The sequence below is a fragment of the Podarcis vaucheri genome (genome assembly GCF_965113315.1).
Source record: "Podarcis vaucheri genome assembly, chromosome: 16".
NCBI classification, from domain to species: domain Eukaryota; kingdom Metazoa; phylum Chordata; class Lepidosauria; order Squamata; family Lacertidae; genus Podarcis; species Podarcis vaucheri.
In genome coordinates, this window is record NC_138754.1 from 11,627,574 (window position 1) to 11,653,819 (window position 26,246).

Genomic DNA, 26,246 nt, shown 5'->3' on the forward strand with positions numbered 1-26,246 from the left:
ATAATCACCTCCTGGAATGGGACACCAAAGAGGAACAGGTCAAATCTGTTATGATAAAATGGGCAAAAGATGTGGGACACAATGTCAGCCTGCCAGGATTCGCTCTGAAACTCAGGTGAAAGTGGGGGCACAAAAAAATCTCTCCCTCCCACAACCACCTGGCAAACCCCATTACAAATGATAGACTGGGAAAGGCTTTGGAAGGCAGATGTGAAATTTACAGCATGTACTTTATTGAAATAAAATTACATGAAAAGGATGTGCCGGTGGTACTTACTTAAGTAAAATAAAATAAAATAAAATAAAATGAATAATAAAATAAAATGAATAAAATGAATATAATAAAATGTTAGTTGATTAATCTACTGCTAAAAGCTTAAAGGCTTAAAGAAAACATGAAAAACAGCAGCTGTTGTTTTGAAAGGGTTTGTTTCACCCTTAAAACACACGCTTACAATTTTCTAAAACAAGTTATACATTATTCTATGAAACAGGTCATTTTAGTTTATTTTGAGGGAGGCAGAGGAATTGGCACAGGAAGCCACAGAAATTAGGACCAGCATCTCCTCTTCCAAACAGCATTTCTTTTGTCCAAATAATTTTATTGGTTTTCATGTAAATACCAAAACAAGGATTGTTTTCTGAAGCAGCGCTAGAGTGACACCCAGTGGCCATGCGGACCCTTTACAAGAACAGGGACATGGGAAAACAGGAAAACTCAAAACGGAAGCTGGGTTTCCAGTGAGTCAATCACGACCGGACACGTTACAACAACCGCCTTTAAAAATTGAAAACTGAAGGATTTCTTCAATGGGGTGGAAACTGAAGGATCTTTTCAACGGAGACCGTACTCAATAGAAAAGCTGCATTTACAGTGAAAACCGAAGGATTTCGGCCACATGGCAAGCCCCATTACAAATGATAGATTGGAAAGGTTTTGGAAGACAGATCTGAAATTTACAGCATGTACTTTATTGAAATAAAATTGCATGGAAATGATGTACCAGGGGTACTTAACCCCGGTTTAATTCGCAAAAATGTACAGAACAAGAACAAAAAATTGTTGGAAATGTAAAGAAACAGAAGGTACTTTTTATCGTATGTGGTGGAAATGTAAGGTGGTAAAAAAACATTGGCAGGATTTTAAGAATTCATGATTGTAGAAATAACTTAGGAAAAGAAATTTTGTAGTAGTAATGATGGTAAACAAAAATAAACAAATGGAGTAAATATACTAGGAAAATAGACAGGAAAAGTTATAAAACAAACTGTGCGATAAAATTAAGACAATAGAAAAAGTGCAATGAGAATGAGTGGAAGTTTCTTTCAGAAGACTTGATTAGAAAAGACAGGATGTCAGTGTCAATCTCTTATTGTTAACTCTTCTTTGCTTTTTATCCTTATTTACAGTATTTCTTTCTTTGATATTTTTGTGTTTAATTTTGCTGTCATTATTTGTAAGGTGTATGTAAGATGATATTTTAAATCAATAAAGATGAATTAAAAAATAAAAAGGGAAAGACTCCCTGCTTGAAACCCTAGTGACCGGCTGCCGGTCAGTGTAGGCAGTATGGAGTTAGGTGGCCTCAATGGTCTGGCTCAGGGTGAAGCAGTTTCCTGTGTTCCTATCCTGCCCCACCCCACGTGGAAAGGATGGGAGCAAAAGGAGGTTGGAGGGGGTGGGCAGGGAAGAGGAAGGAAAAAACACGGAGGAGGCAGACTTGAACACAGAACAAGAAACCCTTTAATGAGAAGGGAGGGGGTCATATCCGTCCAGCCTTCGTCACCCAGCTGCCGGCAGTCCTGGATAAATGGCGTTCGTGTGTTGTAAATACAACTCCTAGAAGCCACAGGTCAGGATCTTCCGCACAGAGCCAAGGGACGGGTTACTTCAGCTAACAAGGCCTGTGGGGAAAAAGCAGGAGGGTGAGATATGAGCCCATCGACCCCAAAGTGCAACTGCAGTGAACTCCCATTGTGGTTTGAACCTGCATGATGTCCAAAAGAAGCACAAGTCACCCGAGGGTGTGGGTGGGCATGCGCTCAGAAACTAGCCTGCCATAAAGTGAAATTCACACCCATTGCTCCACCCACTTTCGCCTCCCACCCCACCCGCTGCAGGCAATGAAGCCCCCAGAAAATTACCCAGAGGGAATGTGGCCCCCCAAGCTGAAATAGGCCCCCCACTTCTGTAGTGGTAAGATAATCCCATCACACGGCCTGGCTATATTTTAACCCTTAGTGATCGTTCAAGCTCCCCCTTCCCCTTTTAAAGTCCCCCCCCCCCAATAATTCAATTATTTTTAAAACAGCAGCTTTTGCAATCCACCATGCTGGGAAAAGTCGGAAACTTACCAAGGTAATCATCCATGAGGGACCCAATAGCAAACTGCGAAATAATTTTTTAAAACATTATTCTTCATTTACTTATAACTCACACTTTCATAAAACTATACCGAGGCGGTATAGAACATATAAGAATAAAATCAACAAAGAGTATCTGTTAAAAATATCAATCAAAATGGAATACACTCTTTCCCTCCTCTTCATGCTCTCCTCACAACAGCCCTGAGAGGTAGGCGAGGCGAGGCTGAGAGGCAGTGACTAGCCCAAGGGGAGCTCCATGGCCCAGTGAGGATTTGAACCCAGGTCCCAGTCCAGCTCTCTAACCGCTACTCCACACTGCCTCTGAGCCAGGAGGGTGGTGGGTGTCCGTGTGTGAACTGCTGTTATTGTTTTGTATTATTGTTTTGTATTGTTACCTGTAAGCTGCTTTCAAAAATCATTTGGTCGAAAAAGTCAGGGTGCAAATAAATACTCTTACAACTCACGATATCGTTTTTGTCCACACGGGTACCCACAATCTTCAGCCTGATCTCATCGTCTTGCTGGATGACAATATCCTGCGATGGGGGGAAAAGAGATAGCGAAGGGCTGTGCTCAATGGCTGGCTGGTGCCCACTGGGGAATGGTAGGGCAGAGGGCAGGGAGCCAGTCAGTAGGTGGCGCCAAAGCCAACAAATGCTAGTTTTGCTCCCATCCTCAACAGAGAGACTGTGGAGGAGGAAGATGGTAGGCAAAGCCACTCTCTGAACTGGTTCGAAGGAGAGGATGACTTACCTCATCTACAGTTTTGTAGCACGGAGGATTGGAGTTGGGGTCAAACTCCATTTCAGAGGGAATGGACTGCAAAGAGAATTAAGAGGGGATATGAGCAGCTGAAGGGGAGGCGAAAGGGAAGGTGGGATGATAGTTCTGTGGTAGAGGATGGACAGCATTCTCTGACACCTTCACAGCCCTTCTGGAAGCCGCTGAGACATTGCCCCTCATCCCCCCGCCAAGCCTAGGGCACTTACATGTCGCGAAATGAAGCAAGACATGGGCCCAATTTCAGTGAAGAGTCCGACCTGGTGAGAGAACAACAAAGAACATCATTTTCAGGCAACCCCCATCTTGAAAGTATGTCGGCATTCGCACAAGGAACGGCAGGCCAGGACTTTGGGACAGACGTTGGCAAAGCGAGTCAGAGGGACCCTCCAGTGCAAAAGGACTTCTTCTTAACCAGCATGGCTTCCCCCCAAAGAATCCTGGGAGTTGTGGTTTGTCAAGGGTGCAGAGAGTTGTTAGGCGGCCATTTTCCCCTCACAGATACAGTTCCCAGAATTCTCTGGGAATGAGGATTGATAATAATAATAATAATAATAATAATAATAATAATAATAATAATAATAATGTGATGGCTGGGATTCGGACTCAGAGGCTCAACCTGAGGAATCCCAGCCTGCACACGATTCCCCACCTCCAGAACCAGCTGAGCCGGGGCTGGGGCATGAGCCTGAAGGGTCCTCACCTGTGCTGGATCCTCAGGTGCAGGCACCAGCTGAGTCCGCTCTGGCTCCTGAGGTGATGGAGGACCCATTGCCTGCAGGTGCTCCACTCTCAGCCCTGTCAGAGGAAACTGAGGTTGCCTCTGGGTCCGGTAACCCTCCAGCCTCTCCTGAGCTGCAGAGGCTCAGGGCAGAGAGGCGGAGGGAACTAAGTTCCCGCAGGAGGAGTGCTCGCCTCCAGGCCAGGAGAGGCGAGTCACCTGTGGACCGGGGCCGCCCTTTGCCTCGGGGCAGATAAAAGCCAGCCAGCCCCAGTCCCAGGTTGCGGGAGCAACATTGTTGGTAGCCTGTTCCTGCTTGAACCCTGTCCTGTTCTTCTGCCAGAGTTCCTGACCTCACCTGACTCCCTGTCTTGGACCCTGCTTCAGCCTTGACGGACAGCCTCCATACCGCACCCTCGACCTCGGACTGGACTCGGACCTCGCTGCACGGTTAACCCTCGGGACCAGCACAAATTATTATTATTATCAATGATTGCTAAACTACTCTGGGAACTCTGTGAGGATAATAAAGGCCTCCTAAAAACTCTCAGCTCTCAGCACCTTTAACAAATTCCATTTCCCAGGTACCTGTGGGGAAAGCCACGACTGTATAAAGTGGTGCTATAGCGCTTTAAATGTATGGTGCGGATGTTGCCCAAGACATTTCACCTCACCTTGTTCACCTGAGTCACAACAGCATCCACCACTTCGCCCTTGAAAGGCCGGAAGACGATGGCCTTGTACTTGACCGGGTAAAGGACAAAGCCGCGCCCAGGCTGAATCACACCCGCCCCAATGTTGTCAATGGTAGTGACAGCGATTACAAAACCATATCTGGGTAGGAGGAGAAATAATTAACAATCATTTTATTATTTATATGCCACCCACCTGACTGGGCTTCCCCAACCACTCTGGGCAGCTCCCAACAGAATATTAAAAATATGATAAAACATTAAAACTTCCCAATACAGGGCTGCCTTCAGATGTCCTCTAAAAGTCAAATAGTTGTTTATTCCCTTGACATCTGATGGGAGGGCGTTCCATAGGGCAGGTGCCACTACCGAAAAGGCCCGCTGCCTGGTTCCCTGTAACTTCCACTTCTCGCAGTGAGGGAACCGCCAGAAGGCCCTCAGAGCTGGACCTCAGTGCTAAGTGATGGGGGTGGAGTAAGTAAGTTAACTTTTTCCATCCCTTTGCTTTTAGGCATCTGATTTATTTATTTTTAAAGCTGTTGGTCACAGTTGCACAAGTTAATCCTGGCTCAGGCTGCTGCTATTATTATTAACAATAACAATAATATTTATACCCCACCCAACAGAATATTAAAAACACGATAAAAGGTCAAACATTAAAAACTTTCCTAAACGGGGTTGCCTTCATATGTCCTCTAAAAGTCAGATAGTTGTTTATTTCCTTGACGTCTGATGGGAGGGTGTTCCACAGGGCAGGCGCCACCACCGAGAAGGCCCTCGGAGCTGGGCCTCAGTGTCCGGACAGAATGATGGGGGTGGAGATGCTCCTTCAGGTATACTGGGCCAAGGCCGTTTAGGGTTTTAAAGGTGAGCACCAACACTTTGAATTGTGCTTGGAAAAGCACTGGGAGCCTATGATGATCCTTTAGGACCAGTGTTATATGGTCCCAGTGGCCATTCCCAGTCGCTAGTCTAGCGGCCGCATTCTGGATTAGTTATAGTTTCCGAGTACCTTCAAAGGTAGCCCGGTGTAGAGCGCATTACAGAAATCCAGTCCTGCTTCTCAGGGGGCAGTGGTGCAATAATGTGGGGTTGTGGGGGGGGGGGTCAAAGACCCATTACTATTTCTGGAGCAGAGTCCTCGTCTCCAGAACCTTACAACTGCCAAAATGCTCGCCCACTGACTTATGAACCTTCACCTAAAAACGAAGTAAGATATCAGTCCTCATTGTTCCACATAAAGATCTGATTTAAGCTAGATTTTTGGAGGGAAAACCAGGGGTGACACTGGTTTAAATGTGCAGTGCTTTATTGGCGCTCATCTAGGCCATTGCTGATCTACACCGTCAAGCATCATGGGGAAAGAGGATCCCAATCTGCTCTTTCACTTACTTGCCCGTGCAGGTCCCCTCCACCTCGGTAAAGAGCTTCTGCTTAACAGTGTTGAGAAGGTTGGGCCCAAAGTAACGAGGGTGCAGCAGGATTTCGTGTTCCAATGAGATCTGTAGGCAAAACAGGTGTGGAGCAGCGGAGACATTAGTGCAGAGGTCCCCAAACTAAGGCCCATGGGCAGGATAAGGCCCAAGGGACTCGTTTATCCGGCCCATGGCGACCCCTGCCGCCCGCTGCCGCCGCCCTCTCTTACCGGCACTGCACTGCAGGGTTGGAGGAGCACCGGAAATAGCTTGTGTGCATGCGCAAGTGTTGTGCACATGTGCAATCGTTATTTCCGGTGCACATCCGGGTCAGAGGCCCGTGCACATGCGCGCAAGCTATTTCCGATGCTCCTCCGACCCGGAAATGCGCCGGAAATAGCGTGTGCACACGCGTATGGGCACGCGCTCCCTTCACGCGATTGGTACTGGAGACACCGGCCCAAGGCACGATATGTTTGCTGACCCCTGCATTAGTGCAACAGCCACTAAGCAGATATAAACATTAGATCTTATTCCCACTGCACTGTGACAGCTGGTCTACACAGCCAAAGGAAGGCAAGTGGAGGGAGAAGGCCCTGTTGCAGAATGGGGACTCATTGCAGCACCTAGTCACAAGCTTAATTCCAGAAACACACTTGGCTACTTTTTAAAAAGCACCAACTTACTACTGGGACGGGAGTGGCGCTGTGCGTTAAACCACAGAGCCTAGGACTTGCCGATCAGAAGGTCGGCAGTTCGAATCCCCGCAACGGGGTGAGCTCCCGTTGCTCGGTCCCTGCTCCTGCCAACCTAGCAGTTTCAAAGCACATCAAAGTGCAAGTAGATAAATAGGTACCGCTCCGGCAGGAAGGTAAATGGCGTTTCCGTGCGCTGCTCTGGTTTGCCAGAAGCAGCCTAATCATGCTGGCCACATGACCCGGAAGCTGTACGCCGGCTCCCTCGGCCAATAAAGTGAGATGAGCGCCACAACCCCAGAGTCGGCCACGAATGGACCTAATGGCCAGGGGTCCCTTTACCTTTACCTTACTACTGATTGGCTGCCTGTTATGTCCCAGTTTTCATATCCCAGAGGCTCACGGTGCTGCACATGGTTCTCCCCCTCATTTAATCCCCGCAACAGCCCTGCTGCAAAGTAGGCAGAGAAACAATGGTTGGCCCAAGGTCACACGGTGAGTGTCATGGCTGAGCGGGGAGATTCGAACCCAGGTCTCCCAGGTCCAACAATTAACCACTGCACTACACTGGCTTCTCAAGGAAGCTCCATCACCTGGTGATGCCAAGGGGCTGAGCATGGGCGCTTCTGCATGCAATGCTCTGAGCTGTGACCCTTCCCCAGTATTTTCAATGAGGTCTACTAACAGGTAAGCAGGTTTAGGATTGCAGTAGAGAACTGCTGGGCCACCCAAAGATCTGACTCTAGCCCAGCATCCAGATGTCAACAGGGAACCAGCCAGATGCAACTGCCACCTGATGTGTGTCCACAGCAACTGCTTCAGAGGTATAATGTCTGTGGACAAGGGAGACTCCATTTGCCATCATAGTCAATAGAGTGACAGAGCCGTTTCTGATGGTCCAGGATGATATGAGAGCTAGAGTGGTGTTGTGGTTAGACTGGCGGATCACTACCTGGGAGACCAGGGGTTAAATCCCTACTTGGCCACGGACCTCATTGCTTCTCAGCCTAAGGGAATTAAATGAGATGGGGGAGAGTCACGTATGCCACCTTGTTCTGCAGGGAAAATAATAATAATAATAATAATACCTCACCCATCTGGCTGTGTCTTCCCAGCCACTCTGGGTGGCTCCCAACATAATAATAATAATAAGCGATAAAACATCAAACATTAAAAACTTCTCTAAACAGGGCTGCCTTCAGATGTCTTCTAAAGGTTGTTTATTTTCTTGACATCTGTAGTGAGGGAACCACCAGAAGGCCCTTAGAGCTGGACCTCAGTGTCCGGGCTGAACGATGGGGGTCGGATATAACTGCAATAAATAAATAAAATCCTATACATTTTCAAAAAACAAAAAAAACCCCACTGTCACAAAACAGTGCTGGGCTGCTCTGGGGTCGTCAAGGTTCTGTTCAGGGCAGACTTGCTGAAATCCGGGAACAAGACTCAGTGGCGTAGCGTGGGGGGTGCGGGGGGGCCGGCCGCACCGGGCGCAACATCTGGGGGTTAGGGTGCGCAAATCCACGGGTTAGGGGGCGCAAATCCACGGGTTAGGGGGCGCAAATTACTTGCCTTGCCCCGGGTGCTGACAACCCACGCTACGCCACTGACAAGACTAGGTTAGGGCCATTCATTTCAACAGGTCTACCCTAAGTAGAACTCGGCTGCATAGCACCTGCAAGTAGCAGCGCTGCGTTTGATCTCCCTTGTCCACGATCTCCTCCTCTTCCAACTGGGTGCCACCGACATTTGAGAGAACTCCTCAGATTGCAGCAGAAACGTAGAATCCTAAAAGTGGAAAGCGGGAAAGGGACTACGGGGGTCATCTAGTCCAACCCCCTGCGATGCAGGAATCTTTTGCCCAAGTGGGGCTCGAACCTACAACCCTGAGATTAAGAGTCTCCTGCTCTACCGACTGAGTTATTCCAAGACTACATGACGACGGAAGGGCCAGAATACCACCTTGACGTTGCACATCATTCATTTGCCCCCCCCCCCGCGACCACATCTTTCACGTCCCACGTGGGGTGCCTGGGTACCACTCGAGCAGCAAAGGAGCTAAAACCTCAGACTCCCCAGTAATAAAAAAAAATACTCACATGGTAAAACATCCTGGTGCCTGCCTGCGCACGCGAGCGCCCCGTCCGCACCTCTCTTTTCTTTTCGAGACCGGAAGGAACGCAGAGGCACCGCGCGTTCTAAATGTTGCAAGGCAGCCTCGTCCTGATTGGCTGCGCGGCGATAGGATTCCATTGCCGCCTAACGAAGCAAACAGGAAGCTGCCGGGACAGAGGAAGGGAACGTTGCTCATCTGCGCGTGCGCCTCAGCGGTCGATGCCAGTGCCTATAGTGTCATGGCGGGTGCACAGGGCTCTCTCATAGTGGGATGTGTATAGGTGTACGGGAGGGGGGGGCGGCGGCGGCTCTTTCCATAGACGTTTGCTAGACATTACAACATAAGAAGGGTCTTACAGCTGGATCAGGCCAGTGGGCCAGCTAGCCTGGTATTCAGAGACATATGCTGCCTCTGACCCTGGAGGGAGAACACAGCCAGTACTGTATGGTTAGTAGCCACTCACAGTCCCCATCATCTCTTGCCTTGGGGTGGCGGGCTATGGCTCAGCGACAGAGCACCTGCTTTTCATGCAGAGGGTCCCAGCTTCAAATCCTGACATCTCTATGTAGGGCTAGGAGAGATTCCTTGTCTGAAACCCTGGAAGGCTGCTGCCAGTCAGTGCTTGTAACACTGAACACCTAGATGGACCAGTCATCTGACTCAGCAGCGTCCTATGAGAGCTACCTGTAATTTCCTTGTGCTTTGAGGGAGGCTCTCTGCACGTCACCAGAAGCTGTGTATTTAAGTTTGGTTTTTTTAATGGATTGCTTTTAACTTGCAGGAAACAATGAGCAACAAACTGGTTTTAGCAGCTGCTTTTACTCACTTTTTATTTTGTGTGTGTGCTTTTATTTGTCATAGAATTGTAGAATCGGAAAGGACCATGAGGGTCATATAATCCAACCCCTTGCAATGAAATAATATTTTGCCCAACATGGGGCAAAACCCTGAGATTTAGAGTGTCTTGCTCTACTGACTAAGCTATGTCATCATACTGTTGTTTTCATATTATTGCTGTTCATTATTACATCTATATTCTGCTTTTCCTCCAAGAAGCTCAAGACAGCATAGATGCTTTCCTCCTCTCCCTGTTCTATCCTCACAACAACCCTGTGAGGTATTTCAAACCCAGAGATTATTACCATCTGGAAATACTCTTTTCTCCATATGTCTGAAACTCCCCAAATGCCCATGAGATACCTCCTGTATTATTAATAATAATAATAATAATAATAATAATAATAATAATAATACAATTTATTACCCGCCCTTCATCGTACCATCCCAGGACAGGTCAGAACAATTTAAAACAAAATGTTAAACACAGTTTAAAACAAACTGCAATCCTACAAGAATAGGGTGGGTCTTAGCAATATACATCTCAGCTGGCAAAAGACCAAAGCACTTCCTTCAAATTCCTCCTCAAAACCCACCTTTTTTATGAAGCTTTAGCACAATCCCCTAAACGCCCCGTGCCCTGTTGTTATACCACCTTCTGTCAGCAAATCAGAATGTCTAGCCTCCTTGCAAATGCATCAGGATGAATGTTCAATAAACAGGTCACTGCAATTTATTTATTACATTTGTACCCTGCCCTTCCTCCCAAAGGAGTCCGGGGCAGCAGGTACAGTATCAGAAACTCTGGTTCTCCAGACGTTGCTAGACTACAGCTCCCATCATCTCTGGCCATTGGCCACGCTTGCTGGGGCTGATGGGAGCTGTAGTTCAGCAATGCCTGGAGGGCCCAAATGTTCTCCACACCCAGCATACTGCTTCCCTATTTATTCCTGCCTCCACTTCCGTCCCTTACCTCTGCCTCACATATTATGCTGTAAGTTCCTCAGGGCAGAGACCTGCCTTCTTGTACTCCATAAAGAACCAGAAGCATGGCTTGCACTCTTTAGATTATATTGAGAATTTAAAAACTGGTTGGGTGTGCAGTCAGTGAAAAGACACAAACAAAATTTGACTTCTTTATTAAAAACACTTGTAATATCAAAAATAAATTCTGCTAAGAATGCAACTCCAGCCCCAACCCAACCCAACCCCAAGCATTTCCCTGTCCCCAAAGAGGGTGAACTGTCTCACTCACTGCTTAAAGCTCATATACATTTAGGCTGCAATTCCACAGCAATTTTCATGGGAGTTCTATTGAACTCAGTGGGACTTACTTCTGAGTAGACATACACAAGATTGCAGCTTAAGGCACATAACTCCCCGACTCAAACATGCTCCCTGAGTTAATTTCCCCCCAAAATAAACCTACCTGAGGACCCTTTCCCTGTCATACTGATTTCTAATTTCCAGCTGATTTCCCTGCCTCATCATTTATTTCCAGCTGATATCTGACTTCTGGCTGATTTACCCATTTTCTGATTTTTAGTTGATTTCCCTGCATCGATTCCCTGCTGATCCTCTTGCCTTATAGGGGATATACAACGTAAAAAAAGCAACATCATCATCCCTTTAGCAAACCTGTACATAGCTGCACTGCTAAGATATATCTTTAAAAGATGCACACACATACATATACACACAGCCATGCCCCTAGAATAAAAACACCTGCGGGAATCATCTTACTTGAGTCCCAGCAGCCCCCTCCCTTCAGAGCTTATCTACACCCATTTCAAATGCTCCAGTACATTCCAGGGTACTCTCACACCGCTTTAACAGGCATGCCTCCCGCAAAGAATCTTGGGAAGTGTAGTTCATAAAGTGTTCTAAGAGCTGATAAGCGAAACCTAATAAACCACAATTTCCAGGATTCTGTGGGGGAAGCCATGACTAAGAAAATGCTTTAAGACCAGGCATAGGCAAACTCAGCCCCCCAGATGTTTTGGGACTACAACTCCCATCACCCCTAGCTAACAGGACTAGTGGTCAGGGATGATGGAAATTGTAGTCCCAAAACATCTGGAGGGCCGAGTTTGCCTACGCCTGCTTTAGATGGAGGGTACAGATGTGACCTTGTTCAGGTCAAGCAGCAAGGGGAGAGCGAGGCAGAAGGCAGTGCCATTCTCTGCCAACTGGGCAACTGGAAAACTTTGGCAAGCTAGCAAGCAAACGAAAAGAAATATTGGAATGTAAACATCCGTCTCTGTAAAGCCAGGCTGGTGGGGCAGCATTACACGTTGCCTTCTCGGGGCCACGGGCCAGTGGTGAATGGAAGGGGGCTGTAAAAAAAGTGGTTGGAGAGACGGATGTGGCTCTTAGCTTTGTCCACAGCGGCGGCTGGTGCCCATTGGGACTGGGGAGGTGGAAGGCAAAGGAGCCCAACAGTGAAGCCTGACCAATGTCACAGCTTGAACCCACCATTCCAGTTTAGTCACATCCTCGTCTTCCTCCCTGCTGAATTCTACAACACTGAGGCTACACAGGAGGAAGATGATAGGCAGGGCTGTTCCCTGGACTGGCTGTAAGTAAGAAGGCAGGCAGGCAGGTCAGGGCAAGTTGAGGTTGCCCCATTTGCCCTAGTGGGCCAGCCTCTGATATTTGTACTGTATTTTTCGCTCCATAAGATGCACCCGACGATAAGACGCACCTAGTTTTTAGACGGGGAATGCAAGAAGAAAAATATTATTTAAAGGGAGCACTGAGCAGAGCCTATATGACTTCTGGGATAGCTGCGCAGCCTCTTCAGGGCAGCTAAGCCAAAAGCTAGAACAGTGAGAGGGAGCGCAGCGATCCCTCTCGCTGTTCTGGCTTCTGGGATGGTTGCGCAGCCTGCATTCGCTCCATAAGACGCACACACATTTCCCCTTACTTTTTAGGAGGGAAAAGGTGCGTCTTATAGAGCGAAAAATACGGTAACTAGGCTGTGTTCCAGGCACATGCCTCTCCATCCTCCACCCAGGCCAGCAAGATGCATTATCACCGTGGAGCCACAATTCCTGGGGGAAAGGCCTGAGAGCAGGGAGGCCAGGGAGGGAATGCCACCTGGGGAGTGGATGTCCAGACGGTTGCTTTTGGCCCCCAGGACCAAGATCCCCCCATTCCTCCTGTAAAGCAAGGGTGGCCAACTGGTGGCCCTCCAGGTTTTGCTGGACTCCAACTCCCATTGGTCAGGGATGATGGGTGGTGAAGTCCATCAATATGGGAGGTGGGCAACTGCAGGCTCCCCCATCCTTGGTGTAAACAGGGAGCTGGGCGGCAGCTACAACCCCCTTCCTGCCCTACTCCTCCCACCCTAAGTTCACATTTCTGCTGTTAGCTGCAGCTCGTCCCACCCTACAGTGGGCAAGTGAGGAACCTGTCGAGATGTTACTGGACTCCAACTCCCATCATCCCTTGCAGTGAGTTGGGTGTGCTGAGGCTGATGGGAGATAAGCAACATATGGAAGGCTGCAGGTTCCCTAGGCATGCGCAAGAGCGCTCCAGCTCTGGTGGCCCAGCAGCTGTAGCTGTTCCTCACTTGCGCCAACAGAATGAGCGGCTGCTTAGGAGTTTCAGAAGCAGCCGCTCTGGGTCGGACTGATGACCCAAAGAGTCCAACTTCCTTTCCCCCCACCCCCAACAACGCCTGCTGGCCAGATTCCTCCGGGACGCAAGCGCAGGAGCAGGGGCACCAAGGCAAGAGCTTCTAAACTGCAGGATGTTGAAAGGAGTGCTTCCAGGTCAAGGGGTCAGAGCGAGGCTGAGCCCTGAACCTGTTTCCAGGCAGGGAGTGGAGTGGGTCACCCTCCGCCCTCACTTCCTCGAACATTCCCAGTGTTTGCTGAGCGGCTGAACGTAGGGAGAGTCCCAGTCCCGGATAAACACTTTCTCCAGCTGCTGGCGCAGGGTTTGTCCCGGAGTTCCTGCAGAGGCCTCACTCTGGTTGACGACCAGACCCACGCCTGCAGTGCGGGTGAAGTAATCTTCAGACCAGTTGGAGGTACCTGGCAAAGAGGGAAACACACACACAGACACACACACACACACAAATGCACAGCAGATTAGGGACTTCCTGGGCGCTTGGGTGGCTGAAAAATCTGAAGGGGAGGAAGCAGGCTAAGAGGTGGCTTTGGGGACATTCGTGGGCTGGGTCAAGTTGCCTTTGGCTGATTGACATCCAATGTCCTTTTGAAATGTATTAGGGGGGCATGATTATTGTTTTTTTGTGTTTTTGTTTTTATTATGTATTTTGTGATTTTATATTGTGATTTTATGTTGTAACCACCCTGAGACCTGCGGGTATAGGGAGGTATACAAATTTAATAAACAACAATAATAGTAATGATTGGAGGCCCTTGGGAAGAAGTAACTAATAAATCTAATTCATAATAACTGTGGACATTGGGGTCCACAGGTCTGAGCTTCCACAGCCTTGAAGTACAGCAACAGTTTGCCACCATGGGCATCTTTAAACTCTCTGACCAGGAAGGGGACCTTCTAAAACTGCCCCTTTGACTTCCTCCTACTCAGGGAAGCAGAGAAGGGCAAAAGACAGGAAAGGATGGGAGTCCAGAGAGGCAGAACAGCAGAGCAAGGTGAGCAACCCGGTTTATGCCACAGAAGGAGGATCAAACTTCACATTATGCCAAATGCATCTTTGAATTTTGTGGCGCTAAGGTGAGATTCTCCAGCCCCTCCCTGCCCTGCCCCCAAAGCAAAATAGATACAGTGGTATCTCAGTTCTCAAACATAATCCATTCTGGAAGACTGTCTGAGTTCTGAAATGTTCTAAAACCGAGGCGCAAAGGGCGGTCTGCAAATTTCATTGAGAAAATTGAGAAACACACAGTGGAAGCCGTTCAACTTCCGAGGCACGTTCGAAAATGGAAGCATTTACTTCTGGGTTTTCGCTGTTCGATTTCCGAAATGTTTGTCAACGGAGACGTTTGAAAACCGAGGTACCACTGTGGTAGCTTAGAATCATCACAGCTGGAAGGGACTTCAAAGGACATCTAAGCGGAAGCCCTGGCCGCCCCATCAAGGAACTGTTAGGGACAGAGCCATAAAATGCAGGCAAGGTCTACTTACCAATGTAGGCGATTCTATCGGTCACCATGTACTTGTTGTGATTGACGTGCGCATAAGGGATCGGTGGCTGCTCTCCCTCCGAGGGAACGACAAAGAGTTTCTGAAAGGAGAAAAAAGTTGCCTACTGCTACCACTAGTGGGAGATGCCTCCTCTGGTTCTGCACCCCACTAGGAGCCAGAGGTAAGGCCTGTTCACTTCTTTGCAAACTGGCCTAATTGGGAGGGTCCTGTTTGGTGCATTGAGCCCTCTGAGCCTCTGGATGCTGCTGAACTACAACGCCCATCAGTTCCAGCAAACAAGGCCAATTTGCCAGGAATGATGGGAGTTGTAGTTCAGCAGCATCTGGAGGGCCAAAGGTTCCTCACACCTAGTGTGGAGGTTAGAGCGTTGGGCTAAGCCCAAGAGCAGGGGTAGGCAGACTAAGGCCCGGGGGCCGGATCCAGTCCAATCACCTTCTAAATCCAGCCCATGGACGCAGTGGCGTAGCGTGGGGGGTGCAGGGGGGGGCCGGCCGCACCGGGCGCAACATCTGGGGGTTAGGGTTAGGGGGCGCAAATCCACGGGTAAGGGGGCACAAATTACTTGCCTTGCCCCGGGTGCTGACAACCCACGCTACGCCACTGCATGGACGGTCTGGGAATCAGCGTATTTTTACATGAGTAGAGTGTGTGCTTTTATTTAAAATGCATCTCTGGGTTATTTGTGGGGCATAGGAATTCATTCATCCCCCCCCCCCAAAAAAAATAGTCTGGCCCACCACAAGGTTTGAGGGACAGTGGACCGGCCCCCTGCTGAAAAAGTTTGCTGACCCCTGCCTTAGAGGCTTGAGTTCAAACCTTCACTTGAGGCTTGAGTTCAAACCTTCACAAACCAAGTTCTATGTTCCTATATTTCTGGCACTCCAGATTCTGAATTGGATTCCTGCAGCTTCCTGACCCTGACTAACACCGTTAAGAGAGTGGAGCCCATTGCGGTGTAGTGGTTAGAACAGAATTGCCACAAACAGTCAAGCTGTTGCTGGACTACAACTCCCATCATCTCTAGCTAGCAGGACCAGTGGTCAGGGATGATGGGAACTCTAGTCCAAAAACAGCTGGAAACCCAGCTGTTTGGCAAGCTCTGGGTTAGAGCTTCGGACTAGGACCTTCCCCAGGGCTCCTCCAGGCAACCTTTTTATTGCACGCTAGTTCTCACAGCGGCCGACCAGAGGCCTGCAGGAAGCCCACAGGCAAGATTTGAGCCCAACAGCCACTCTCCCCTCCTGCAGTTCCCAGTCATTGTCATTTGCAAGCTTGCCGGCTCTGACAGTGGAGGAAGCACCTAATGGCGCCAAACAGCTTGCATCCAAGGAGGCCTGTCTGCTTGTTCTCTCTAGTTCCCAGACTCACCACTTCAATGGGGCAATGCAGAGGTTCGTAGCTGAGGACTCTGAGCGAATCCAGGAAGACGAACATGGCGGGATGCGAGTGTTTCCAGCAGCTGATGAGGAGACGCACCTTCACCCGCCTTTCGCAGGCCGCAGTGCGCAGAGCGTCATCAATGACCGGCCAGAACCTGGGAGTGCCAAGCGCAACAGCATTATTATATAGGGAACGGGGAGTCCTTTAGTCCCTGGAAACCCAAAGCTGGTGGTGGCCCTACAAAGCGGCTAAGGCTGCATACGCACCATACATTGAAAGCCCATGATTTCCCCCCCCCAAGAATTCATTGTAAACTATAGTTTACCCCACAGAGAGCTACAATTCCCAGCACCCTTAACAATCCACAGTTCCCAGGATTCTTGGGGGACAGAGAATGGGCTTTAGATGTATGATGTGTGAACACAGTCCTAACGGGCAATTTCCCATGAACATCTGAATTCCAGAGCAGATATATGCCACTCTAAAGCTTAATAATAATAATAATAATAATAATAATAATAATAATAATAATTTATTTATACCCCGCCCATCTGGCTGGGTTTCCCCAGCCACTCTGGACGGCTTCCAACAAAATACTAAAATACAATAAGCTTGTGTCGAGGGCAAGTTCCACTCAGGGTAGACCCATTGAAGGGAATAGGCATGACCAACTTTAGCTTTAGGAAAACAGGAAGATGTCTTATAAGGGGTCAGACAAAACTGGTCCATCTAGCTCAGTATTGTCTACACTGACTGGTAGCAGCTCTGTAGGTTTTCAGGCCGGGGATGCTCCCAGCCTGCCTGGAGATATTATCAACTGGATAGCTCATTTCATTACAGAATGGCGCTGATAATGCCAATGGTGCAGGTTCGATCCCCATATAGGGCAGCTGCGTATTCCTGCATTCCAGGGGGTTGGACTAGATGATCCTCAGGGTCCCTTCCAAGTTGACAGTTCTATGAATCTGTGGCACTGTGCATTAAAAAGCAGATGCTCCATTGCTGAGCTATGACACCTTCCCCTTATGTCTTTTTCACTTATTCGGTTCAGATTTTTATGTGCCTTTTCGGTCCCTTTTCGTCCTACCTCTTTGGTTTGCAGAATGTGCACTGGGGCTCATAGTCCATCACAGCAATGTAGACAAAGTCTTCAGCATCCTCGATGGTGCTCAAAATGGCGGTGAGATCAGAGGTTCTGCCTGAGGAGCAGAGGGCCGGTGGAGAGCTCTGGAACCACAAAATCAGAGAGCTTCGAAGGGGGCAGAAGAGGAGGAGAGGGCAAATCAAGGCGGCTGAGTTTAGTTTCGGAAAAATCAAGTAGCAGAACATGGCAGAAGTGTTAAAATGATACGTGGTGTGAAGAAAATGGATAGGGAGTTGTTCTCGTAATACTCCCGCCTGGTGGTGTGGTGTAATGGTTAGAGTTGTCCGACTAGGACCCGGGAGACTTTGGTTCAAATCTAACCCTCAGCCATGAAGCTCACTGGATTAACTTGGGCCAGTCAGTGCCTCTTGACCTAACTTTACCTCACAGGGAAATTGTGAGGATAAAACCATGCATGCTGCCTCGGGCTCCTTGGTGGAGAGGTGTATAAATGCAATAATATAAGTAATTCTAACCTCTGACTTAACTGTAAAAAGAGGCAGTTGGAGAGGGAAGGTATGGAAGTAATTGGCTTGTGTGGAAGACCAGGAAATTTTGCTTGAGGGAAAAAGCCACCTGGAGGTTTGTGTTAGTTGCAGAGGCTCTCAAGTCTACAGAAACTGCCAACCGCCACCTCTGAGGGCCCTGTATGTAGGTCAGTTTTAATAATAAACCCAGTTCAAGTTCATCCTGTCTCTGACGGCTCCAAGGCTAACGCTACTAGAAGAAGAAGAAGAGTTTGGATTTGATATCCCGCCTTTCACTCCCTTTCAGGAGTCTCAAAGCGGCCAACATTCTCCTTTCCCTTCCTCCCCCACAACAAACACTCTGTGAGGTGAGTGGGCCTGAGAGACTTCAGAGAAGTGTGACTGGCCCAAGGTCAACCAGCAGCTGCATGTGGAGGAGCGGAGACACGAACCCGGTTCACCAGATTACGAGTCTACCGCTCTTAACCACTATACCACACTGGCTACTAGGAAGTTTCAAAGCATTTGGGGATAACTGGAGGCAGAAAAAGAAGAAAGAAATAGAGACACCGCTACTTTGTGGGTGTAGGCCAGTGTCAGGGAACTGCCATCGGAGCTGGAAGCGGAGGGAAGGCTCCAAAGGGATGGCGGAGAGGGTCCCAGTAGGGAGAGAGGGAGCCTGTCTGCTGGGGAAGGAAATCAGCGTAACACCAGTAGAGAAGGGGGGCAGATGGAGGAATCGGGGAGGAGGCTCCAAGACTCCTCGCCGGAGACCAGCGGAGAGAGTACGGGTACTCCGTTGCCCACACCCTCCCTGCGCAGAAGACTTCCGCGCAGGGAGAGTAGGAGGAGACTTGGCGTCAAGGAACTTTTGTGCTGGAAGAAGTTTAAGAAACGCCCACTGACGGATTCTGCCAGCGACTGAGACAGTCACGATGCTGGAGGCTGTTCAGTCAGAAAGGGTTAACCAGGTAACTTAGCCAGGAGTGGCGGGAACTTACGCTCGAGCAACCCCTAAACCCATTACAGCCAGTGAGGCTGAGGGTCCTGGGATCCCCGATAGGCTGGAATGTAGCCTGCTGTGCAAAGGGAAGAGTCACATCTGTCATCCACCCAGTGTGGAAATCCAGCCCGTGGGCCAAAAAATATTCCCCACCCTGCCCCAACTTACAGACAGATACAGATGACCGCCGGTGCCATTCAGCTGCAGCTTCAGGGGATGAGTCAGGCCAGACTTGGCAGCCAGGTCCGCCGGCCACCTGGGTGGAATGGAGGCCCCGTCTTTCCCCAGGATGCGATATATGGCAAAGATTCGGTGTAGGTCCCTAGCTAGGCAGCTGCAGTTGTACAGCACGGCACCCAGCTCTTTAACCTGTAAGATAGAAGGCACCAGGTGAGCAGGACCTTAGGAGATTTGTCTGTCTGTCTAGGCTAAGCCCCAAGGTATGGGGAGACTTGGGCTTAAGGACAAAACACAGCCCCTCTGCCTGGCCCTCAGGGTACACCCCTCACCAGCCCCACATTGCACACCTTGAACATTTTTTATTTTCTCAAGACCTGCACCTGTTTGACAAAAATGCTCTATGAACTGTAGAGCCAGCATCAGCCCTAGAAATCAGGTGGGGCTCTTTGCAGAAACCTGCCCTCTTTAAATCGCCCCCTCTGTGGACTGATGCTCTGAGAAGTCCCAAGCAGCTGAATCCAGCGGCCATTTTAATTACCCACTATGCCCCTGGTACAGTATTGCTCTGGGGCATTGTAGCAATTTAAAATGTTAATCATCGTTGTTATATTTCAATGATTTATGTACTATATGACACCGCAGTCTCTCAAATTAACAAACAATACGACAAAGAACCTGTTAAACTTAACCATAAAGCAGGCACCTTCACTGTGCCCTTTTTGGCACTTGCTAAAATATATTTTCGTTTAGGCAAGCCTATCCAGACAGTTTGGGGACGCGGGTGGCGCTGTGGGTAAAAGCCTCAGCGCCTAGGGCTTGCCGATCGAAAGGTCGGCGGTTCGAATCCCCGCGGCGGGGTGCGCTCCCGCTGCTCGGTCCCAGCGCCTGCCAACCTAGCAGTTCGAAAGCACCCCCGGGTGCAAGTAGATAAATAGGTACCGCTTTATAGCGGGAAGGTAAACGGCGTTCCGTGTGCTGCGCTGGCTCGCCAGATGCAGCTTTGTCACGCTGGCCACGTGACCCGGAAGTGTCTCCGGACAGCGCTGGCCCCCGGCCTATAGATGTGAGATGGGCGCACAAACCCCAGAGTCTGTCAAGACTGGCCCGTTCGGGCAGGGGTACCTTTACCTTTATCCAGACAGTTAGAATGTTAATTTTCATTTTCTAACTGTTTGTAATTGTTATTATTAGCTGTTTTGTACTGACAATTTTATTCTTTTCTTATTTTTGTTAATGGCTTTGTGGTTTTATTATAATAGAGTGGTACAGTATATAAATTTGTGAAATTGATACAATAAAAAATAAAATCAGAATACATATTTCTAATACCTGCGGAGAGGTGTTTTTTTAAAAAAGTCTTCTCACCAAGGGCCTGAAGTTCAACAGGGAGAAAGGACCTGCCTGATCTCAGCCAGGAGAGAGTTGCACAGAATTGGGTCCATAGCTCCCAGGGGTCTTGAAGCACCCCCAGCGTTGCTCAGGAACTGTTGATGGCTTCTGCCACTGCTAGCAAGAAAGCCAGCCTGTCCCCCCCCCCAGGTCCGATGGGCAAAAGCGTGGGCCCAACAGAGTGCCTGACCCTGACAATTGTTTTGTGGGTTGTGAGAGTCTCCACCCCATTGACAATCCCCAGAGCACATCCTCAGATGCTTCCAATGCGCAGCCGTCCCCTGCCCATGCTCTTGAACCTGTTCCACCCACAACGCCCAGAGGTACCTGAGTGAGGGAGCGCCAGTCCATGTTGGCGCTGCCCACAAAGATGTGCTTCCGATCCACCACCCATAGCTTGGTGTGCAAGATGCCTCCTGTCAGGTTCTTCATGTCCACGTACCTCACATCTGCACCTGCGGGAGGAAGGGGCAAGGATTTAACACCGACCCGCCTTCTGTTTCCCCATTGGAATGATCCTAATGATGTTAAGAGGCCACTGTGTCATCATCGCTTATATGGTGTGTCACGTGCATTCAGCTTTTTGTAATCCTTACGACAGCCCTGCGAGGTTGCATTATTGAAACATAGGAATGGTGCATTACACTGTATCATGACACTGGTCCACCTAACTCAGAAGTGTGTACACCAGGCGTCAGCAAGGTTTACCGGGCATGGGCCGGATCACTCCCATGGAGATTGTCCGTGGGCTGGACTGGCGCAGTGCAACGCCAGAAATCGCTTCTGCGCATGTCCAGACTCTGAAAATCGCACCTGCGTGGACGTGATTTCCGGCACCGCTTGGCAGATGTTGTAAACAAAAATTGCCCTTTTCTCTTATGGGGTATCCAAGAGCCCGTATAGAGTCCTTACATAGGTTCCCTATTGATAGGAGAGAATAACAGAGGCCAACCAGAGAGTACTGAGAAGCAAAGCAGCTAGTAAGCTTGATCTTTATTGATCTGTTGCAACAGGGTGCTCCCCTCACCCGCAGGAGAGGAGAAGGAGCCCAGAAAAATGGCGTGCAAGGCCTTATAAAGACTTTTGAAATTGCCACCCTGTAGATCAAGACCACCCCCAGAAACATCATACATACACCACAGAAGGGGTGTAACCTAAGACCACCCCTCAGATACATCACACCTACATCACAGAAAAGGCGGTCTAAACAGAAATTTGAATGTTGTTTTTCTCCTGTCCTTGTTTATCTCCTGTCTGGCAGGTTACTTGACTGGATTGCCTGGGGAGCCCGCCAATCTTTTGTAATGATAAATACTTAGTTCCTGGGCCAGGTCACAGGCTCACACCCTATTCAAACACAGACATACCCTTAAGACAGGATTTGTGAAGGAAAAGACAATGGGGAGGCTTTTCCATTTTCCTTTGACCTTGCAGAGAAAACATTTGTTCAGTTTGGGACAGTTTTTAAATCAAAATGGTTCCAGGTCGGTCTTCCTGTGCTGATCTGTGTATGTGCTTGGTTGGTACGGTTATGAACATTTAACATATATCTAAGACCTCAAAATTCCTATCACAGCAGGTCCCTGCACCGTGATGCGCTGATTTAGCGCAGTGCATGGGGGACTCGCCGAGCAGGTGGCTTGGTTCAGGGGCGGTTCGTGGGCTGGTAAAATGGTCTTCGTGGGCCACTTCTGGCCCATGGGCCTCACGTTGCCGACCCCTGGTGTTGTATCACAGTGTACACTGACCAACTTACTGGGATTTCAGGCAGGGAGACTCTCCCAGCCACCTCCATACCTGGGGAAGCTGAGGATTGAACCTGGGACCTTCTGGATGCAAAGCAGATGCTCTACCACTGAGCTTTTGGAATGATCTCCCCCTGGATTTGCCTCTGCCCCCTTCATTGCAACCCCAGTGTTACTCCCATACTGGAAATACTGAAGATGAGGGAGAATGGCTCATTTAAGTCTATGTAGCCTGGTGGCAGAAGTGAGATTCGAACGAAGGACTGTTTTACTTGTAGCTCAGTCCCTGTGCTACTCCAGTTACCAAAAGCAAACCCAGTGAGCCGATGCCATTATAGACCACATGCATCCATAATCTATGTATATTCTGCCACCAAGGGCAGAACTCAGTGTTCAGAATTCAGCAAGCTTCTAGCCTTCACGCTTGGGAATTGTGATAGGAATTTCATGGTCTTAGATATATGGTAATGTTCATAACTGCACATACATAGATCAACACAGGAAGACCAACCTGGAACCATTTTGATTCCTAAACTGAGCAAACCTTTCTCTGCAAGGTTAACCTGGAAAAGCTTCCCCATTGTCTCTTTCCTCACAAATCCTGTCTCAATGATATGTCTGTTTGAATAAGGTGTGAGCCTGTGACCTGGCCCAGGAACTAAGTATTTTACCACTACAAAAGAATGGCCAGGCTCCCCAGGAAATCCAATCAAGTGACCTGCTAGACAGGAGATAAACAACAACAGGAGAAAAACAATATTTAAATTTCTGTGATGTAGGGGGATGTATCTGAGGGGTGGTCTTAGGTTACACCCCTTCTGTGATGTATGCATAATGTTTCTGGGGGTGGTCGTGATCTGGAGGATGGGAATTTCAAAAGTCTTTATAAGGCCTTGCACAGCATTTCTGGGGGTCCTCTTCCTCTCCTGCGTGTGAGGGGAGCACCCTGTTGCAACAGATTAATAAAGATGAAGCTTACTAGCTGCTTTGCTTCTCAATATTCTCTGGTTGGCCTCTGTTATTTTCTCCTACCAATAGGGAACCTACGTAAGGACTCTATATGGGCTCTTGGATACCCCATAAGGGAAAAGGGCATATTTTTATTTACAACATCCCATACTGGAAATACTGAAGATGAGGGAGAATGGCTCATTTAAGTCTATGTAGCCTGGTGGCAGAAGTGAAATTCGAACGAAGGACTATATTACTTGTAGCTCAGTCCCTGTGCTACTCCAGTTACCAAAAGCAAACCCAGTGAGCCGATGCCATTACAGACCACATGCATCCATAATCTATGTATATTCTGCCACCAAGGGCAGAACTCAGTGTTCAGAATTCAGCAAGCTTCTAGCCTTCACGCTTGTGAATACAGATTCTCTCCCTTTCAGATTTGGCAGAGTGTTAAAATACAGGCCCCACCAGCTTCCTGTGTTCAGGAAATCACCTGGGAGATCAGCCATTAACCAAAGACAAAGGGGAGGCAGTGCTTTTTTCTGGGGGTACTCAAGGATATGAAGTATCGGCACCCCCCCCCGAAGAAAAGCATTGGGGAAGATAATGTGCTATCAGGAAGGCCAGAGAGAGGGGGGACTCTGCCAGATGGCCCTCCGGAGGGACCCTTCTTACAGCTCTGAACATATACACTATATGCACACGTACACACCTAACTCCAACATAAAACATATTCAAAGCACAGTAAGCCCACAATTTACATGGGGGTTCTGGGGATTGCACCGAAAGCCAAAATCGCATATACAGTGGTACCTCGGGTTAAGTACTTAATTCGTTCCAGAGGTCCAGTCTTAACCTGAAACTGTTCTTAACCTGAAGCACCACTTTAGCTAATGAGGCCTCCTGCTGCCGCCGCACCGCTGGAGCAAGATTTCTGTTCTCATCCTGAAACAAAGTTCTTAACCTGAGGTAATATTTCTGGGTTAGCGGAGTCTGTAACCTGAAGCATCTGTAACCTGAAGCGTATGTAACCCGAGGTACCACTGCAGTAAAAACACACTTGGTTCAATAGTGGGTGGGATTGCCAAAATCTTTTCTCCTGGATGCCTGTCTGCCTTATTTTTAATTATTATCATTATCATTATTATTTTGGTCAAGAGCATAAAGCTGAATGCGCACAAGTTCAATGAGCAGAAGTTGCGGGCTTACTGTACATTCTCCCCCTCAAAGAATTCTGGGCACTCTACTCCTCACAAGAGTTACAATCCCCATTGACCCTTGCCCAGAATTCTTTGAGGGAATGAGTGTGCGTTAATGGTATAATAATGCATACAACAGCCTTAGCTGGCTAACAGTTGAATGTTGAAAGGTTTCCAAGCAGTACAAAAAACCCTGCTCTACGTGACACCTTACCATGGCGAGCCAATTCATCTGTGTCGTACTGGGAAAGCTGGGGGTTGTTCACAGCGATGCTGAGCTTCACCCCGCGAGAAGGCAAGGACCGCAGAGACTCAAACACCGCCTTGCCCTGCAAGAACGACAAGCACAACGCTTACTACAGTATTGCTATGCATGGAACCTAGAGATGCTCACATCTCCATCTCAAATAGATTTGCGGGTTCATTTCTATGTGCGTGAAGAAAAAGGGAATTAATTTGGGGGGCAGAGATACCTGCAATTTATTTAATTAAGGAAAGTCAGTAAAAGGATGGTATTAAACACTCATGACAAAGTTGTATGTGCATTTCGTGCTCAAATCAAAGTTGAAAGGGCAGAAGGAAGTAAATCTTCAGGTAAACTTAAAGGATTTGGCTCTGCTAGGAAATAGCATCTGCAGAACCAGATAGATTTTCTCCGGTCATTACACGCCAAGAATTCCTTTTACAGCGTTTCAGTGTTTTAAGGGGAAAATTTATTCTGCAGCACTGCTTTGCTCGGCTTGCACAGCTGTTTTTGCAGGATGCTCTCGAATGAACAGCAAGCTATCAAAGGGAAACCTTTGCGACCTCTGCTGGTTAACAGTTATGCAGCACCTAACAGGTAAGTGGGCGGGTTTATGCAGATTGCACACCAATGGCCATCAAGCAACCGGACAGACGGCTGAGAAATTGACAAGATCGAAAGAATGATCTAGTTTTGGGGTTAAATTGTCCATGAAGAGGCTGCTGAGTTGGAAAACAGGTAGAAATGTTGTCAGAGTGTATTTTGTGGAATTGGAAATGGTGCTGATTCTGATGGGGTGGTGAGAGCTTTGCGGCGCCAAGTACCCACCATCACCTCAAAAGCCATCAGAAAAGGAGACCCGCTTCACTTTTGTTGAGTTTGGTATCGCTTCTCGGCCTTTTGGCTAAGATCAAGTGTAGTATCTGTTCTTATCAGTTTAATATCTGATATGTCCTCTATTTGAGGACTATATATTAAATGGATTTTTGGAATTGGGAGATGGAATAGGGGCTTGCTCCATCCACTCCATGCATCGACCTGGTATTGCAGTACCTCCAGGAATGGTGCACCTCCCTCTGGGGGGAATATTGCTGGTGCAAAAAATAGATAAAACTTTCACTTCCGTACAATGTTATGTCTTGAAACAATGGGGTTGTATACTCCCACCACAGACCCTGGGCTCTGTATGTCTCTGCTTCCCAAAAGATTGCACAGCTGTCTATTGCAGCAGTCCTGGCTATAAGATCTGCAGGTGAATGGTGAAGGGAAGCTCAGAGACCAGGGGCTGCTGCCCAGAGGACTCCCAAGGAGAGAGAGAGGAGAGGAGGTTGAGGGAACTGTTCACAGGGGAGGGTGTTCAAAAAAAAGGATGAGAGGCTGCCAGCTCTGCAGGCAAGGGGTGACATAACTGGGCTCCTGAGACCCACAGGGGTGTCAAGAAATACAGTGGTGCCTTGCAAGACGAAAAGAATCCGTTCTGTGATTCTCTTCGTCTAGCGGTTTTTTCGTCTTGCGAAGCAAGCCCACTGACGGATTAGCGGATTAGCGCTATTAGCGTCTTTTAGCGGCTTATCTGCTGATCGGATCAGCTGATAAGCGGTTTATCGGCTTAGAAAAAGGGGGAAGGGAAAAAAACCCACAGGAACTCGCAAGACATTGTCGTCTTGCGAAGCAAGCCCATAGGAAATTCGTTTTGCGAAGCACCACCAAAACGGAAAACTCTTTCGTCTAGCGAGTTTTCCGTCTTGCGAGGCATTCATCGTGTGGGGCACCACT

The 26,246-nt window shown here is 48.5% G+C and overlaps 2 protein-coding genes across 6 annotated transcripts in view; both read right to left on the reverse strand.

Annotated features, from left to right (window-relative positions):
* Positions 1-1,721: 1,721 nt before the first annotated feature.
* Positions 1,722-8,936, reverse strand: POLR2G (RNA polymerase II subunit G). 2 transcript variants are annotated; one of them, XM_082202596.1, is made up of 8 exons: positions 8,770-8,936; positions 5,953-6,062; positions 4,543-4,702; positions 3,357-3,407; positions 3,121-3,186; positions 2,832-2,903; positions 2,356-2,389; positions 1,722-1,905 (listed from the first exon to the last, which is right to left on the reverse strand). In XM_082202596.1, the coding sequence occupies exons 1-8, from the start codon at positions 8,779-8,781 to the stop codon at positions 1,892-1,894; spliced, it is 519 nt and encodes a 172-aa protein (XP_082058722.1). In that variant the 5' UTR covers positions 8,782-8,936; the 3' UTR covers positions 1,722-1,891. The 2 variants fall into 2 exon arrangements, with proteins under 2 accessions (XP_082058722.1, XP_082058721.1); XM_082202595.1 differs by lacking the exon at positions 8,770-8,936 and adding an exon at positions 8,633-8,662.
* A 1,810-nt stretch (positions 8,937-10,746) lies between these two features.
* Positions 10,747-26,246, reverse strand: part of LOC309520422 (5'-3' exonuclease PLD3-like) — a 32,140-nt gene continuing 16,640 nt past the window's right edge. For all 4 annotated transcript variants that reach the window (XM_082202161.1, XM_082202164.1, XM_082202163.1 and 1 more), the window contains 7 exons: positions 24,441-24,555; positions 20,659-20,786; positions 18,931-19,131; positions 17,236-17,375; positions 16,137-16,302; positions 14,748-14,847; positions 10,747-13,663 (listed from right to left, as the gene is read on the reverse strand). In XM_082202161.1, the coding sequence (XP_082058287.1) occupies positions 13,473-13,663; positions 14,748-14,847; positions 16,137-16,302; positions 17,236-17,375; positions 18,931-19,131; positions 20,659-20,786; positions 24,441-24,555 (1,041 nt within the window). In that variant the 3' untranslated portion in view covers positions 10,747-13,472. The remainder of the gene's footprint in view (positions 13,664-14,747; positions 14,848-16,136; positions 16,303-17,235; positions 17,376-18,930; positions 19,132-20,658; positions 20,787-24,440; positions 24,556-26,246) is intronic.

Excerpts from the sequence above, each read along its gene's own strand:
- POLR2G (XM_082202595.1), bottom strand. Across the intron at positions 3,187-3,356 it reads CTTGCTTCATTTCGCGACAT|TCCATTCCCTCTGAAATGGA; the intron begins GTAAGTGCCCTA and ends TTCTCTTTGCAG. Across the intron at positions 2,904-3,120 it reads GCTACAAAACTGTAGATGAG|GATATTGTCATCCAGCAAGA; the intron begins GTAAGTCATCCT and ends CCCCCATCGCAG.